General features: G+C 35.9%; 1 protein-coding gene across 1 annotated transcript in view; it reads left to right on the top strand.

Moving 5' to 3' along the window:
- The window catches only part of SV2C (synaptic vesicle glycoprotein 2C), a gene marked incomplete at both ends in the record, with an annotated part of 76,247 nt that extends 62,862 nt beyond the window's left edge, over positions 1-13,385 (top strand). Inside the window, 4 exons of the mRNA XM_082301807.1 lie at positions 1,941-2,074; positions 3,367-3,570; positions 4,458-4,617; positions 13,202-13,385. Of these exons, the coding sequence (XP_082157933.1) occupies positions 1,941-2,074; positions 3,367-3,570; positions 4,458-4,617; positions 13,202-13,385 (682 nt within the window). The remainder of the gene's footprint in view (positions 1-1,940; positions 2,075-3,366; positions 3,571-4,457; positions 4,618-13,201) is intronic.
- Positions 13,386-16,841: the final 3,456 nt, after the last annotated feature.

Here is a 16,841-nt window from a genome sequence, read left to right as displayed (position 1 = left end):
GTCTCCTTAAATCAAAGAACTGTCAGTAACCTGACAGTAACTGACAGCACACTCTCAGCTGAGGTTCTATCAATTTAAGCAGATTATTCTTGTAAAACATTAAATCTTACATTAATTTGTGCTAAATCAGTAATTTACTCTTTCAAATGTGCAAATTTAATACACCTCTGACAGTTATTTGAGATTCACAGAACGTTTTCCAAGAGGTATGAACCCATTTGATGTCCTTCCTTCATAAATGTTTCAATACCATACTCACCCTCAGTCTCAGTGTTTCCTTCATGTTCTTCCTTAATGAGAAGATCCATCAATACTTGACTTTTTAATACATTGCTTTCCTGATGGGTTTTAATTCAAATCAGTGTGACACCAGTTTTAATGTCGTCACATGCTTCCTGCCCAAAGGTAAAAAGTGCATCAGAAGAATGTAGAACATGTAGTCTGTCATCTCTGTTTCAACTGACTAATCTAATCACTATATTTTCTTTGTTCTCCTCTGGAATAAGTCTACATTTTAGAATGGAAAGTGCTGTATGAAAAATGATAATGAGTTGACACCAAGCTCCAGCCTGATTTTAATCAGTCTGTCACAAATGAGAAATTATATAGTAACTAAAACTAATGGACTGAAAACACTATTCTTCTTCAATACAAAAAGAGAATTCATTAGTTAGTAAGTCATTTACTGTGAAAAATACTACTAGCTTTTCCTCTCCTTTCTCATAAAGATGTGGTTCCAGCAAATTTATTTGTGAGAGACTCTAATTCTTGCTCCTTTGTAGACAGCATATTTTTTGTGTTCCTATTTCTGCTATTACTCTTCTTATAAGAAAAATACTTAGCTAGTGACCCCAGGTTTAATTAGAATAAAGCCAGGTCTGTGTTTGGAAGATTTTTCCATTTTAACAGATCTTATCGACATACAACAATTAAAGCACTGCTTTTCAAACTGTTGCCACTTTCAAACTACTTCCAGAAAAACTGCCCTTTTTTTCCACATCTTCACACATGTGAAATGAATGACATCACAAAAGTAATGATGTATTTCTTTATCTTTGTTGTGGTTGTTGTTGTTAGCATAATCATGTTATTTGGTAGAATTTTATTTTAAAAGTCTTACAGCATTGTTTTAGTCTAGTGACATTGAGGTAGAATGTTACTGTATGTAATATACTTTGTCACTGATTTTTCTATTAATATTTTGATAAAACCCATAGGTGTTAAATGAGAGTCAGTAGGAAGGAGGATGTTCAGAAATAAAAAACAGCTACCAGCAAATTGTTTATGCCAGTTTTATTTACATAGTAATTATAATTCCAACTGCGTCCATAGGCACAGGAGTAATGAGGACACACGTTTGGATGTCTAGCTGTGTAACTGGCAATGTAATTTTTTATTCGTGTTATAACCATTTTGTGAAAACAATTTTTAAACTTGGACCGGTATGATCTGTATTTGAGCCTAACTGAGTAACCAGTGTATTCATCTGACAAATCAGGATTCTTTGACAAATTCTTTCTTTTCAGCTTGTTTGTATTTGCAAGTGCTTATTTATTCCCAGGGACTGAATTTCTGAAGCACCCTGTTTCCAGGTGTAATGTCAAGTTACTAGCAATTGTGATTTTACAAGGCTGTTCCATGACTGTCATGACATTGTTTTTGATTGATGACTAAGGGCAAGTAACAACAGAAATATTATCAAATAAATTATATTACCAGTTAGGGCCAGTAACTGTGTGCAGCTATTTGTCTCACTAATTCTTCTTCTGAATAATAGTATTCTAGAGTGAGTTAATCATTAATCATACCTGCAAAATGCATCAAAGGAACCATTTTTACAGGGGTTGAGAATTTTTAGCTCTAAATAGCTGCATCAGCTTGATCTGTTGCTGTTTCTAAATTATGAAGGTAGACTGACTGGAATTCTTTGTATTGGGCAGGTTTATTATGATGAAGTTTAAATCAGTAACCTTTGAAGATTCACTCTTTAAGAACTGTGTGTTTGAAGACATTACTTCACTGAATACATACTTCAGGAACTGTACTTTTGTTAATACCACCTTCTACAACACAGGTATGAGAAAAAGCCTCAAATGCCCATTGATTAGCTGCATGTTCTCATCTTACATTTATAATTTCTGGATTTCTAATAAAACACAGAAGAAGTCCTTTGGTAAGGAATAATAATATATGAAAAGCAACCAGCTTGTTACAACAGAGAAGTGAAAGGATCTCACTATGAGAGATACTGCAGGCCTAATACTGACTCGGATAATAAATGATTTATTTTATTAACATAATATATTATTTATTTTTTATCTTTAATTTCAACCATCTCTAAAGAGATTCAGTCTGGAGAGAAGAAAATACATTTACTGTTTTACTGGTAGCCTTAACTACTGTATTTTTATTTAGTCCAAATGGGACTGGTGAAATACTTTGCTCACTGTGCTTGCTGTGGCAGGGGAATCTGAGTTTAGGATTCAAACTATCTAATCTGTAATCATTCCCAATCTCCTAAGTATTTTGACAAAAATACAAATCTGTATTTTCCTATGTTTAAACAGAAGACTTCTTTTTTCCCAGTTTAATAAAACATAACTGAAAGTAGAACATGGCCAACTAAGCTTGTTGGAAAGATAGGGCACTTCTTCCCGCTTTCCTGTAACTTCAGCAGTCATAATAAATAATAGTCATAATAAATAATAATAAATAATAATAAATAGACCTAGGTTTCACAGCAAGCAATAATCTTTATGTGGAAGGAAGGTATTCTTGGTTCAGGTTTATAAAGCTGGCAAGAGGAACGGAGTAAAAACAGAAATATAAGGCTAGTCCTGTGGAATGGTATTGGCAGAAGAATTAACTACATAGAGTAACTCATCCATGGACAAGCTGAAGACCATGAGGCCTTCTCAGAAACAAAAATCAGTTTAAACTGAATTCCACAGTAGTATTTCACTTAAAGGAAATCAAACCAAACTGAGCATGAGTGACAGTCTCATCAGGAAATAGAAGGCCTGATACTGAGAAGGACTGAGTCATAGAAACTCATGGACACCCAGTGCTTTTTATGCAAGACCAGGTGGTACTGAAAGGCCTTAATGAAATACAGTTCAAGCAGGGTAAAATACAGCAAGATAACTTCCTAATTCTGGCTTTAGTTGGTCCTTTCCAAGAGCTCTGCAAATTTTTCTAGTAAGATAAAAAACTATCAAAATTAAGAGCAGTAACTAGCCCCCTTTTTGCAAAGCTGTGAAAGCTCCAAGTTGTCATTAAATTGGCTTGAACTTGAAATGTTTTTAATCAAAAGTTACACATGGAGTTGGCTGTTAGCTGAAATGTTTCTTTTTCTTCTTTCCACAGATCTCGAGCAGTATAAATTTGTTGACAGTGAATTGATAAATTGCACATTTTTTCACATCAGGACAGGATGCCAGATTTCTTTTGATGATGACTACAGTGCCTACTGGATCTACTTTGTTAATTTCCTGGGAACTTTGGCAGTGTTACCAGGAAATATTGTGTCCGCTCTCCTGATGGATAGAATAGGACGGTTAACGATGCTAGGTAGGGGCTTCACTTTGATACAAAGTCAAAAGTAACATGTTCTCTTTCCAAGGAATTTGGCTCAGCGAAAGGAAAAACATTCTTTCTGCAGTTATGTCATTTATGTGACATCATAAGTATGGTTTTTAAAAGCCCCCAGTTTAGAAACTGTAGGAAAAAGGGGCTCTGTAGCCACCTCTGCTACGCCGCATTATCAATCCTTGCTCTTCCATGCAGGTATTACAAGACCATTACCTAGACATTTAGAATGATATTTTGGAGCCTGATAACCATTGGTTTATCTCTGCTCTAGCCAAAAGGAAAGCAAGGTGTGCACAGGTGACCCTCAGCTAGTGGAGCAGCTCCTGGAAAGTATCAGCTGTTCTTTGTCTGTTATCTATTTTGCAGAGGAACACAGTTGAAAGGTTATCTCCTGTGGATTGTCTACAATGAGAAATCTGTTTTCGATTTACTTAAATAACTATGTGGTAGTTCATGGTCTTAGTTTCCTAGGAGAATATATAAATACAATAAAATAAATACAATGTTTTTATTATAATATATGAACATATATATATTACATATATAATATATAATTGCAAAAGATGATAAACAAAGAATAATGGGGGTAGTTTTCCTCAGACATCTTGCTTTGGGAATTAAAAAAGGCTTAATACTTTGTGATATGTTCTGATATTTGAGGAGTCATATTTTTTCCTATGTGCTCCTTCCTTCAGCAATTTTCTTTCTGACTGGCCTTATCAGTAGAGGAGGTCTCTTTGGTTCTTAGCTCAAATATTTGTGTCACTTATTTAGCTACACTCTGTGCATAGAAATATTAGACAAAACAAAGATTATTCTTTAAATCCAACTCTATTACATGCTTGTTTCACCTGCCTTGTACCTAGGTGGTTCCATGGTTCTTTCTGGCATCAGTTGTTTTTTCCTGTGGTTTGGGACCAGTGAATCCATGATGATAGGTATGCTGTGCCTCTACAATGGCCTCACCATCTCAGCATGGAACTCTCTAGATGTCATTACTGTGGAGCTGTATCCTACAGACAGAAGGTATGTGCAGATACACCTCCCCTAACCTCACATACTATGTACCAGCAGAAATGGCAAATAGAAATTATTATGTATGAGCCTTGCAGAGGTAGTGCTGTTTTGAGAGGACCAAATGAATAATTTGTCTTATGAAAAGACAAGGGAAACAATGAGGGATTTGGAGTGATTTAGAATATATTTTGCATCAAATATCACCTAATCAGGAAAATACCACTAATGTAGTTTCATGTGAAAACAGAAGGTCTAACTGCTACTCTAATTTAAAACACAGCTAATGAGTAGTATTTCTGAAAACAATAATGGACTATCTCTGACTTTCCCCTAGTTCAACTGTCTATGAAGGCAGTAGTTGGTCCAAACCAGCAATACAGCTGCATTTGTCTCTTGACTGTGAAAGGGTGGGAATCAAGATAAGTATCACTCTCTGAAGCACCCTGAGCTGCTAATCAGTCTGCTATGAATTTGTATGCAGGGCCACTAGGAGTGTACATTAAGTGAGCAAAAATTACCTCGGGCACTGCTCTTGACTCTTCAGGGATCTTGCAGGAAATCTCAGGACAATTTTCAAGTCCTGCATTGCCACTAGAGGACATGGGTTGGATTTTTTTCAGATACAGGGCACTTTTTAATCTTGACCTTATGTTGCTTAATGGACTGAAAGAAGAACTGTTGAGTCATATTCTGTTGTATGGGGAATGCAAAAATGTAAAAGCTGCACTATCTTGAATAGCCTGGGATACTTCTTCCCTCTCAACTCCCTAAAAAAATTTATGTAAAATTGCCCAGATTTCTAACAAAGGACACCATGTCCTTTCTTTTGTTGCACTACTAATTATTATGTCATTCACTGGAAGTTTGAAATGCACTGAAAAATATTTCCAGTTTATAAATGCATGATGCCTTGCTGGCAAGTGTAATTTTTTTGGAAAGGGGTTCCACTGTTGTCGGTGAAGAGATATGGAAAAGTGTAGACTGATTTCTCTGTTTTGCCTTCATTGCCATTTTGAAATTATATGCTTCTTCAGGCAAGGAATTGTTGTCCACAGCTGTAATTATATTGAATAGTGATACCAGGCTATTTATGAATCACAAGCACTAAGCTTTAATATTAAGTACTAGTATTTTTATTACACCTCAGGAAATTGCTCTTCTGGCAAGAATTATTGCACCATCCAAAATGCTATGATATAATTCTAATAAATATCCTGTAGAAAAGACCATCTTTTGGGTATTCCTGAATGTAGCAGCCACATATGTTTTCCTAAAATGAAATAAAGAAAAACAATTGGAAAAGTCATTGGCGTTAATGGAAAAAAAATTATTACTAGGAACGATAAAAAGAATGTAACTGATATCTATCTATATATATCTATACAGACATTAAGGCATCTTTAGTCATTGTGCTTTAACGTTGTTTTTAGTAGTTTCTGCTAGCTTTGGGATTATGGCAATTTCTTACTCATCTTTTCTCTATGTAAACATCTTTTTTGATGTTTGAATGTTTGAAGCAAGAATAACTCTCTGGAAACAGAAACTTACTTGAAGCTGAGTTTTGGGGGTCTTTTTTACAACAAATCTGAGAAAAAACTTGTCTCTTATTACAAGTACAAAAAGGCTGATAGGTGAATATACCTGTGCCTGGAAAGACACTGGTGACATATGCTGTAGATGAGATTTTTTCCCAGAAATTCTGACAGTGATGGAACCATGACTGCTAGTTTTTGCCAGCTTGGTCATAAGTAAACAACCAATTCTAGATTTTTTTTTTAGACTAGAGCAAAGCTACTTCATGCTTTGTAGAACTTTTTGAAAATTAATACCTTCAGGGACTCAAATAACTTGCTTATCAGAATTTTTCTCTGATAAATTTTTTATCAGACTAGCATTGCCCATCTCTGACAGTCCTGTCTTTCCTTCTCAGACTCCTCTGATCTCCATAGCCAGGCACAGCTTGCCAGTTTGTTGGGAATTTCCAGCTTCTGCAAGTTACTGTAGGGCTGAACAGCCTTTCTCAGCATATATGGAACACAAAGCTTCCTGATCTGTTTTTGCATATGAAATCCTTTGTACTTAAGGTGATGCTTTCTTTTGCTACAAACCTGCACCCAGAGTGAATCTGGTCCTGAAACTGGCTTCCAGTTCCTCCTGTAAAGGGAATCTAAGCACCAAATCTTTGCTCACTCTGTCAGTGTTTAATACTATTTTCTTCCTCCCTATCAGTGAAACGACCACAAATGTGCAGCAAAAAGTAGCTGAAGGCTGGGCTCAAAGAAAAGTGGATGGAAGGAGGCCAGTTCATGCTACCATGCACAAGAGCCTGAACTGGGTAGCCCCTCCTTTTCCTCCTCTTGGATACCAGCCAGTTGCTGAACTGCAGGGGCTTTGCTGGTGTTGTGCAGTATAATACAAAAGGTGTTTCATAAATCGTACTCTAGGTATTTAGGGATCATACTGGCTTTTTGCCAGGTAAGAGTGTGGTGAACAGTTTGCAATGTGCAGTCTGTGTGATACATGGCACACATTTCAGTTTCTTCTTCATCAGTTATGGTTGCTTCAAAATCTTGACAGATTTGGATTCTGTATGAAGTCACGCTCACCTACATATTTACATTTCAGTTTGCTGATCCCTGGAATCGAGGTAACTACATAGCTTGTCCTACTTTCTTGATGAGTTCTTTCAAATTTTATGCTATTTTAGCTTACCTTTTGCTTTCACATTCTTCATAAAACCTCAGTTTGTCTGTACAATTGCTATAATAAGAGATGTTAGAGGATGTACAGATTTCAAATGGTTCTCAGGTAGGTGATGAAGTAGTGTTAAAATGGCAAATGATGTTACTAATGCTGGTTATAAGTGGGTTTCTGTCTTCTAGATGACACGTATGAAGTAATAAATAATATTTTGATATAATACCATTTTTTAAACTTTTCAATACACAAATTTTAAGAGACACTCATGATGTCCAGATGTAAACTAGTGGATTTCCAATAAGCAAGTAAATTAATACAACTTCGGAATGTAAAGAACTTGTATTTTCTCTTGTTTTTTCTCTTGCATTTTACCTTATCTTCTTAATGGACTCTGCTGTCCATCAGGAGAGGACATCTGTAGGCTGAAATGTGTGACACCAACAATTCCAGCCACCGAGTGTTTTAGAAGAAGGAATGGGCTGAAAGCGTAATTTCAATACAGCTATAGGTGCCTAACACTCCAGCGACATAAACCTGAAGGCGCTAAACTGAGCACCTAGAAAATATGAAATGCATGCTTAAAGACCATTTAGTTAGCTTTATGTGACTTGCTCACATCATATACAAATTCTGTGACAGGAGTAAGGATTTTGTCCTTTCTTCTGACAGCACGCCACTCTCTTAACCATGAAACTGTTTTCTCATGTTGCAGTCCCCAATCATATTCACAGTGCACCTTCCAGTTTCAGCAGCAGATGCGGGAAACTGACTTTTTTTCACTACATTTATATTTCACCCTCAAGCTCTCTTTGTTCTCTGCATTGGCAGAGTGATGCAGGAAAAAAATATTGTGTGATGAAGTAATTATGGCTTGCATTGTAATGTGTGTGCCCAAGGGGCCTGCAATAACACTGCACAGTTTCTCAGCTCTGCCTGTAATATAAATACGGATGGAAGAGAGTTAAAGTTCTCTGAAGAAGGAACATTAGGACATTTTTATTACTTTAAAATGCAATTTTTACTTTCACATAAATGGTAAGTATCTTCTTGTGAACTTGGGAAGCACCAGCTTTATAAGCCAAGATTCTCATCAGGGAGATGATACAACAAATCACCAAAACCTAAATAGAAAGTGGAATAGAAATAGATCATCTCCCACATAGCAAATAAATCAGATTGCATCAGATAACCAACAATTCATCATTTTGCTATGGCTGCCAGACATCTGGGTTTGAATCTTGTCCAGGAATACTTAGAATTCAAGGTGAGGTATAAAATTAAGTCATCCTGTTTTGCCTTCTTTTAATGCCTCTGAAATAAGTTCATAAGGGTTTGGCCATAATTAAGAAATATATCTCCTATCTTCAGTTCATGATATCTAATTTTTTCACTTCTTCTTGAACACTGAGGATCTATGCCCAGAGCAGTACATATTATTCACACAGTATCTTATGTCCAAGTGTGTATTGGTGTGGCTGTCAGAAGAGAAGCTTTCTGTTCTTTTGAGTCATAATACCGGTAATTGACTTACAGTAGATTTCCTCAGAGCTATTTTCTACTGCCATCCTGTGGATACGGTTCAACTGCATTTTGCTGAAATTTCATGTTAAAGTTTTTAAGGCATGACATGCTAAACCTATGCCTTGGCAGTAGTCCAAGGAAGGAAGGCAAATTCCACAGTTTTACTTGCACACTAAGCACTATAACTGATCAGGCTATGATATGTATTTTTGTACTAATTTTTTAAGAGAATATAAAACATCTGGGCATTAGAAAACTGTAAATTTTTGGAACATTCGGAAACTCTGTTTTAATGCTTTACATATTATCAATTCTAACAAAAGTGTTATTCAAAGTATTTGTTGTAACTTGCTGGTTTTTGTAACTAGTTCTGGAAAGAAAGATAACAAATATTTGTGCCACACATTTAGTAGCACCCGGCTGCAGGACAATGAAGTTTTTAGATACTCTGTCAGCAATGGAAAAGTGGATCTGAAGTATTTTATGTAGGAATATAAGCACCTGGTCTAAGAAGGAACATATGTGGCAATCAGGAAACAAGCTCTTTTAATCTAAAGGCTTGGATAATCCCTCTATTTTTAACTGTTTGGACTATTGCCATTTTTATGTGGACCTTGGATGAAAGGAAGCTAAGTATTTTTCTTTGTCACAGCTTTCTCAGCAGCAGAAGTAAAATACATTGGGGAAAATTCCTTTACAGTAACATCCAGCTTTCTCTTCATCTTGACATTTTTATAAAAGACTTCTGTATTTTTCTCCTATCAATACTAAAATCTGTATCTGGGGGTTTTTTTTAAAGACAATCCCAAACTGATTAACCAGTATTTTCTTACTGATGTGCCTGAAGGACTTAAGTGAACTCTCTACCTGAACAAAGGATTCTTGCTACTTACTACTGGTGTCCTTTGACCTGTAATGAGGATTACTTATGAAGCCAAAATGACATTTTTATGCAAATATTTGTCCCATAACTGATCAACATAAAGAAAATTGGTATATATATAAATGGCCCCATTCCCTTGTAATTTTTCACTTATTTTGTTCATGATGCTGAGATGATACATCACATAACTTTGATCATTTGCAGAACTCTTGCACTTTCTTCAAACTGTAGCAGAGACTGTACTAATGCTGCAAAAGACTATAGTCATACATGTGTGTGATTTGCAGCATATTTATTTCCTGGCTATTTTTATTACCCTGGATTCAGGAATTCTCCTGAATTAATCATAAAAGCATGAATTAATACAGATTTTAAAGGGTTTGAATCACAAACACACTTAAAAAAAACAAGCACTCCAAATTTGCTACCCCTAGAGCTCAACAATGGTTTGAACACCTTGTTCTGACTTTAAATACAAACACATTCAAACACAGTATTAAAACTGAAGGGTATGAAGGCATAAGTTTAAACAGTGACAATGCTTTTCAGGTACAGGTCGTAACAACAATTTACTTAAGCCTGTAAAAATCCTATTGTTCATGCCAATCATGTGCTTATTTTAGGCAAAAGAACATGCCTGAAATCTGCTTAAAGGTTAAAAGATTGAACTTCTTCTGGGTTGTTCATTTTTTAATCATCAGGACAGCTAAGGGCAATAAAATGAGCTTATTTTTTCTTACTTTTATTCATTTATAATTTGATAACACTGATGGGATTAGACTAATAATGACCCCTTATAATCAGCAAAATTCTATAAGTCCATTTACAAACAGAACTGGTTTTTCAGTGCAAAGAAATTACCTTAATTTTATTCACACAGAAGAGTTATTGCATGTATTACAAAATTACTTTTAAACTCAATAAGGTAATGTTGGGTATATAACCTATAATAGATCTAAAGCACAGTGGCATCTGTAGAGACCAGAACATGAAAAGAAATGGTTCAAATTGCTCAGAAAATTATATTCAGACCACTGACATAACTAGTTGATATAAGCAACTAACATCTGTGAAACAGCTTACCTTTATAAGGTAGGATAAACCAACACTAAATGTAAGTAAAACATCCCATATGTTTTGTGCTTTTCCAAAGATTTCCTGCCTGTATCTGTCCAAATTTGTTTTAGATGGATCTATGTATTCTTTGGGGAGTTCCAGTACCTCTGAATGTACTGAGGCTATTGACAACTATGTGTCTAATTTCTCTATGGTTTTTTTCGGTTACTGTTATTTGGAGTTAAGTTTGATTTTACATCAGCATTGGCAACTGAGAAAATCATATTTATGTGTGCAGACACTGATCACAGCCAATCACCACCATAACTTTACAAATACTCTCTGTGCATAAGTAAGGCTGACATTAGAACCATTCTGACTCTCTACCTTTCCTTCTTCCCTTGAGTTCTTCAGAATAGTTGCAATCTCTTGTTATTCTATCATGTAAACTCAATTTTCCAGTCCAGTTGTGTTGCCTTTAACCTCTTTCTACCTGCTTGCAATACAGTTTGTTTTAACAAAGTCCTTCCTTTTCATGAACCTCCCTCCTACCTGCATGCTTTGTGCAGCCCTTCAGAAGGACCTTGACAGGTTGGAGAGATGAACAGAAGAACCATCTGAAATTCAGCAAAGGCAAATGCAGGGTCCAGCACCTGGGGAAGAACAACCAATACAAGCTGGGGCTGACCTTCTGGACTAAGATGACCCTGTTTGAACTGTGAGGTTGGACCAGGTGACTCGCTGTGGCCCCTTTGAAACTTACCCATTCTGTGATTTTGTGAACCCCACAGGATTTGTCAGTCTGGAGCTCCTTCTGTCTCAGTAGCGACCCCCCATCCTGGGTCATCTTCCTCCAGATTTTCTGGGCTTTATCTATCCCTGTAGCACAAATGTTTCCATACTAGAGATTTGCTTGTTTTCTTATAGGCTTTGGAAGTTCACCCCAGTAGGATGGCTCTTCTATGCTTCCTTCAGTGTATCTCATGCTCCTCCTTCAGACCCATTCGTCCAAAGGTCATGCTTAGAATGGGCATGTTTTAACTTGCTTGTTTCTCCTCTGAGGAAGGTATTTTCAAGGAGTTGCTGCAAATGTTTCTCTGTCAGAAATCATCACAGGCAACATGTCCCAAAATTTCCTCATCTGCTGCTCTCAGCACTGTGATCTCTGGAAGCCCTCGGGGGTATGGACTGCTGGAGGGCAGAACATGTCATTTTCAAAACTGCTACCTTCAGGATGTGCATGTACTTTGTAAAAGTACTGCAGATTCAATCAAATATAGATAAAAAAAGTAAATAAGGACTTTGAACATGTAAGAGACATAGCTAGGTCTCATCTGAGCATAGGACTTCTTCCTTTCCCTCACAGAGAATTCAGTAGAATAAACAGAGTTCTTTTAAAGTCACTCAGATCACTAGCATTTCTCTTAATTACTGTCATTTAGACTAGGTCTTGTAATTGCAGCACAAGCAAGACATATTTTGTTCTGAAAATCAGAACAACTAACTTCTTGATTTTCTTTTATTTTATCACAGCAAACACAGTCTGAGCTCCTCATAGACCTTCTCTCTTTAATTTCTAAGAGAGTTGAGAAAGGTTACAGATTCTACCATTATATAGATATCTTTGTTAGGAAACTTTTGGTAGCGCAAGTTTATTCCTGCATCTATGAATCATACGGTCATGTCAAAACACAATTTAAATTATAGCAGGTTGCATAATACATCTATGCAAAGGTTACAAAATAATTAAAATACTTCAGACTACTAAAATCGCATCAGATTCCAATTGCAATGCCAGACTCCACCTGAATTGCCTGTGTCATACTTGCTTTCTGTTGGCAATCTATTTCCTTTTTCTTTTGTCCAAAGTTTCTCAGATGTCTCTTTCACCCAACATGATTTTATATACTCTATCTTCTTCACCTCTAAGAGATAAACATTCATTAATATTGGAGGTCTCATTAGACTTTTGAAGAAGTACTGGTTCAACATGTGTACCACCTGTAAGAAACCCATTTTTATTCAGTACCCTAAGATGATCATCCTTTAATTCTGATGATTTTCACAGATGACAAAGCCGTTCTCTTTCAAGAGCTACTTGCCCTGTTCACTCTCCTAATGTAGCAATATAAGGCTCACTGAATTTCCATTTGTAAATTCCATGTTCAACTCTAGAGGTGCAAACTCTAGTTCAGTCATTCATTTCACGTTTTGATCCCTGAGGCAGAAGAATGAATTGCCTCAATGAAATACTGTAGCAGCTGAGATTTAATTTCTCATTATAAAGAAGAGCACAGAATATAGGCACAGAATCCTTACTGGCATAAATTTTGTTTAAGATATTGGGGCTGTACTGATTTATTCCCACTGAGAATGTCTCAAAGGCTTTACTCTTTCACATGTATTTTAACTTTCTTCTGTTTTCTCTTCTAGGGCAACAGGCTTTGGCTTTTTGAATGCACTATGCAAAGCTGCAGCTGTACTTGGAAACCTAATATTTGGTTCCCTTGTTGGTATCACCAAAGCAATCCCTATTCTCCTTGCTTCTACTGTTCTAGTATGTGGAGGTCTGGTAGGACTTCGGCTTCCTGATACAAGAACCCAGGTGTTGATGTAACTGGAAAAAACATTTACTATTTATTTCCTTCTTTGTACAAATGTCAACTCTCCTGACTGATGGTGCAAAGGCTTCAGATTCTCAACACACAGTAGAGTGCTCAAATGTCAGAAATCAAACTCAAAAATTTTTTTGGAGTAGCAGAGATTTAACACCTCTGTATGAAAGTTTTAAATTTCACTTTTATTTGCTTGCGTACCTTGCTATTCAAACCCATTTCACTTCAAAGTGCAAAGCTACCTCTTTAAAATAGTTTTGGTGACACATCCAGGAAGGTAAAAACCATACTGATTATTAGATATTTAAAATGCAAGAAGTCAGATTATTTCAAAAACACACGCTAGATTTGGCCATGGCAAAATTGTGAGCTTTTGTAACACTACAGACATGGAAGTCAATTACTTATCGGTATTGGTGCAGGGAATGTTAATGTATCAATGCATGCAGCATTTATCAGGAAACTCTACTGACTGCATCAGTACTGGGAACAGTGACCTTCTGCAGCTGTGCTTAGGTGGTAAAAACTAGTGGCAATGACTCTTTCTTGGGAAACATTTTTAGGCAGATTCAATCTAAGTAAAGATTACCAACCACACCCCACACTGGCTGAGGAGAAGGCAACAGCTACTGCAGGGAATTTAAAAGTCCATAAGGGTATGCAGCAGAAAGAATAACAAAATTAACATTTTCACTTTTTGCTGCTGATCCTCCAGAAAAAATTTTTTTTATTCTCACTTGTGGCATCTGGAATATTTTTTCCATCTAAAACAGTGAATTTGTCTCATTCCAGGAGTGAATGAATGCAAATTGTTTTGCTGTTGTAAGTCTGAATAAAGGAAGAATCAGGCCATTGAACTATATGATAACTAAGATACTTTCAGAGGTTTATTTGGAATTTACATATGTAAACACCTTAATTTTTTTCATAGTTTCTACAGTTCTTAATATAACCATTTTCTCAGCTAATTTTTAATAGCTCCAGAGATGTCTGACCACTTAATATTTTCAAATATCTCTTTGAAAGGCCATTAAGAAATAAGCCATAGCAAGGCTGCAGGGGAATGGTAATGTTTTTATTGGACCAAGTGCATAGATGAAGAACAAATGGTAGTAAATACATTCCTTCTATGCTGTGGACAGTTCTGATTACTGTGAAGTTCCCCATCAGTTCTAATGCTATGCAAAAGGTTATGGGATCAGCATTAAAAATTTAATACAGATAGAGTTATAAAATTATTTTTATAAGAAAAGAGGCAGATCCTCTGGTGACAGAAACTGGCATTGCTTTCAGTGGAGCTAAGACAACTTGTATCAGCTGATGAACTATCTGCAGTTTAAAGTGTCAAATAACAAATTTGCTATAAAATATATGGAAAAGTTTATGCAGTATTTTTCTTCTAATTATGTCTGACAGCATTTAGTAGGTAGATGAACCATTGCCAAGGAACCAAGCTTTCAGATAAGGTTATAGTTTAGTAAGCTAGGGTTTTTTTCATTAGTTCTTCTCTTGCTCTTAGACATGAACTTAGATTTGGGTAGCAATATCTGGCACTGAATTCTTTATCAGTCATCATCTTTATCATATTAATAGAGTCAGTAAAAGTCTACATAAGATCACTCAACACATTTATAGTTCACTGTTTAATCTATTGATTCTGGAAGTGATATTTTCAGTTACTAACAAATGCCTCTGCTACACATTGTAGCACAAAAAAAAATTAGCCCAAGATATTGTTTTCTGCTATGAAATGAGAAAAGTGTCAGAATTAAAAGAGCAGGAGTATGGAAAACTAGGGGGCATTATTTTGATGTTGATAATTTAAATATGCTATAGTAAGGAAGTGTGTTTATTTTGGAATGTTAAGATCAAGATATGTGAGATGAAATATTTTATGTTTAAATCTGACGTAGACATGTCTCTTAAATTTCTAAACTATGCTAATAAATGAGAAAGAATTATTTTTTTCACAAAGTTCTAGGTTAAGAACAAAATTCTGGCCCTAGTTTTGCATCTGTGGCTTTTGTCCGCTAGTCATAGCCTTAATATTATTTTAAGGCTGTTTCTTGCAATTAGTATTATATTTGAGCCCTGTTTCTCTGTGCCACTCCTTAGTACCACATGTTTAACTCCTTGCATGTACTGCACAACTTTTTTTGAAATCTGAAGCCTCTGTACATATTTGGAGTCAACATCAACAACAATGGTAAAATATTGCTTTGTGTTGCTATGCACTGTCCTCTTGCAGTAGTATATTCTGTCCATCTCTGCATGTAATTCCCATAACACTCAGATACAGCACTTCATAGCATCTGACCAGCTTGAAGGAAATGGGTCACAGAAAAATAAAATTCAGCTTTTGAGGGCTATGATTCAAGTTTAACACTCTAAAATCTCATGACATGTAAAACTATGTTGATTTCAATGTTGGTTTTATTGCAAATCCTGGCTATGTCATAAGTCTGTGATTAAGTCTGGATGAAATGGAATATAACAACAACAGGAATTAATAGAGATTTTTAAGAATGGGACTACAGGGATATTGCATGGTCCAGAATTAAAATGATCTAAGGTAGAAAAAAGAAAAAGGAATAATGGATAGGAATTGGATGAATGAGTAAATGAAAGAGATGAACAAAGAGAAAACCCAAGAACAATTCCAACATATGAAACAAAATTTAAAATCAGAATTTCCCTGGATGGTGAGCTAGTTGGCTCAACAGATTTGAGCTAGTGTGCAGGCCAGCATCAAAGTTGTTTGAATAATCAATAGTTTTTGCTTGAGCGCAATAAAATTTATCTCATAAAGACAAAAAAGTGAATGCAATTTCATGCTATGAGTAACTTGGTAAGATAGGTGAAATACACAGACTGGAACAGAAATCTGTAGGGATCTGGACACAAATGTTACTCACATTGCAAGCAAAATAATTTGGTCTTCAGCAAATCTGTCTTTTCTCGCAGCCTCCAAAGCAATCACAGGTAATAAATACTGGACGGAAGGACCTGCACTTCCTTTCTATGTCTATTAACTTATATGTCACACAAAAAATCGCTTAATGGCCTGGTTAGATTCCTAATACATCAGAGAGAAACAAACTTGATAGCATTTGTGTATCACCGTTATAAAACATACGTAATCAAAACTGCTTATTTGTCTGTTTTGGTCACAGAACTGACTGACTACTAACTAGAAATTCCTGTCAGTTTAAACTGAAGTAGGATATAATGTCTAGGAATTTTCTATGCAGCTGAAAAGCTCATCCCAACAGCAGCAATGTCAAAAAGTACAATGGCCCCTGAAAACATAGAAGAGTCACAGCATTTAGAATGCTGTTAACCATGACGGTCAACAATTTTGAAATCTGGAAACTATCCACAAAAGAGACCACATTTTCATTTTTGGCAAGGAAATTTTATTTGAATTAGTTTTACTCCTTACAGGTTGTCTAATAGTA

This window comes from Coloeus monedula, assembly GCF_965178545.1.
Source record: "Coloeus monedula genome assembly, chromosome: Z".
In the NCBI taxonomy this organism is placed as follows: domain Eukaryota; kingdom Metazoa; phylum Chordata; class Aves; order Passeriformes; family Corvidae; genus Coloeus; species Coloeus monedula.
This window is presented reverse-complemented; position numbering and strand designations above follow the sequence as displayed.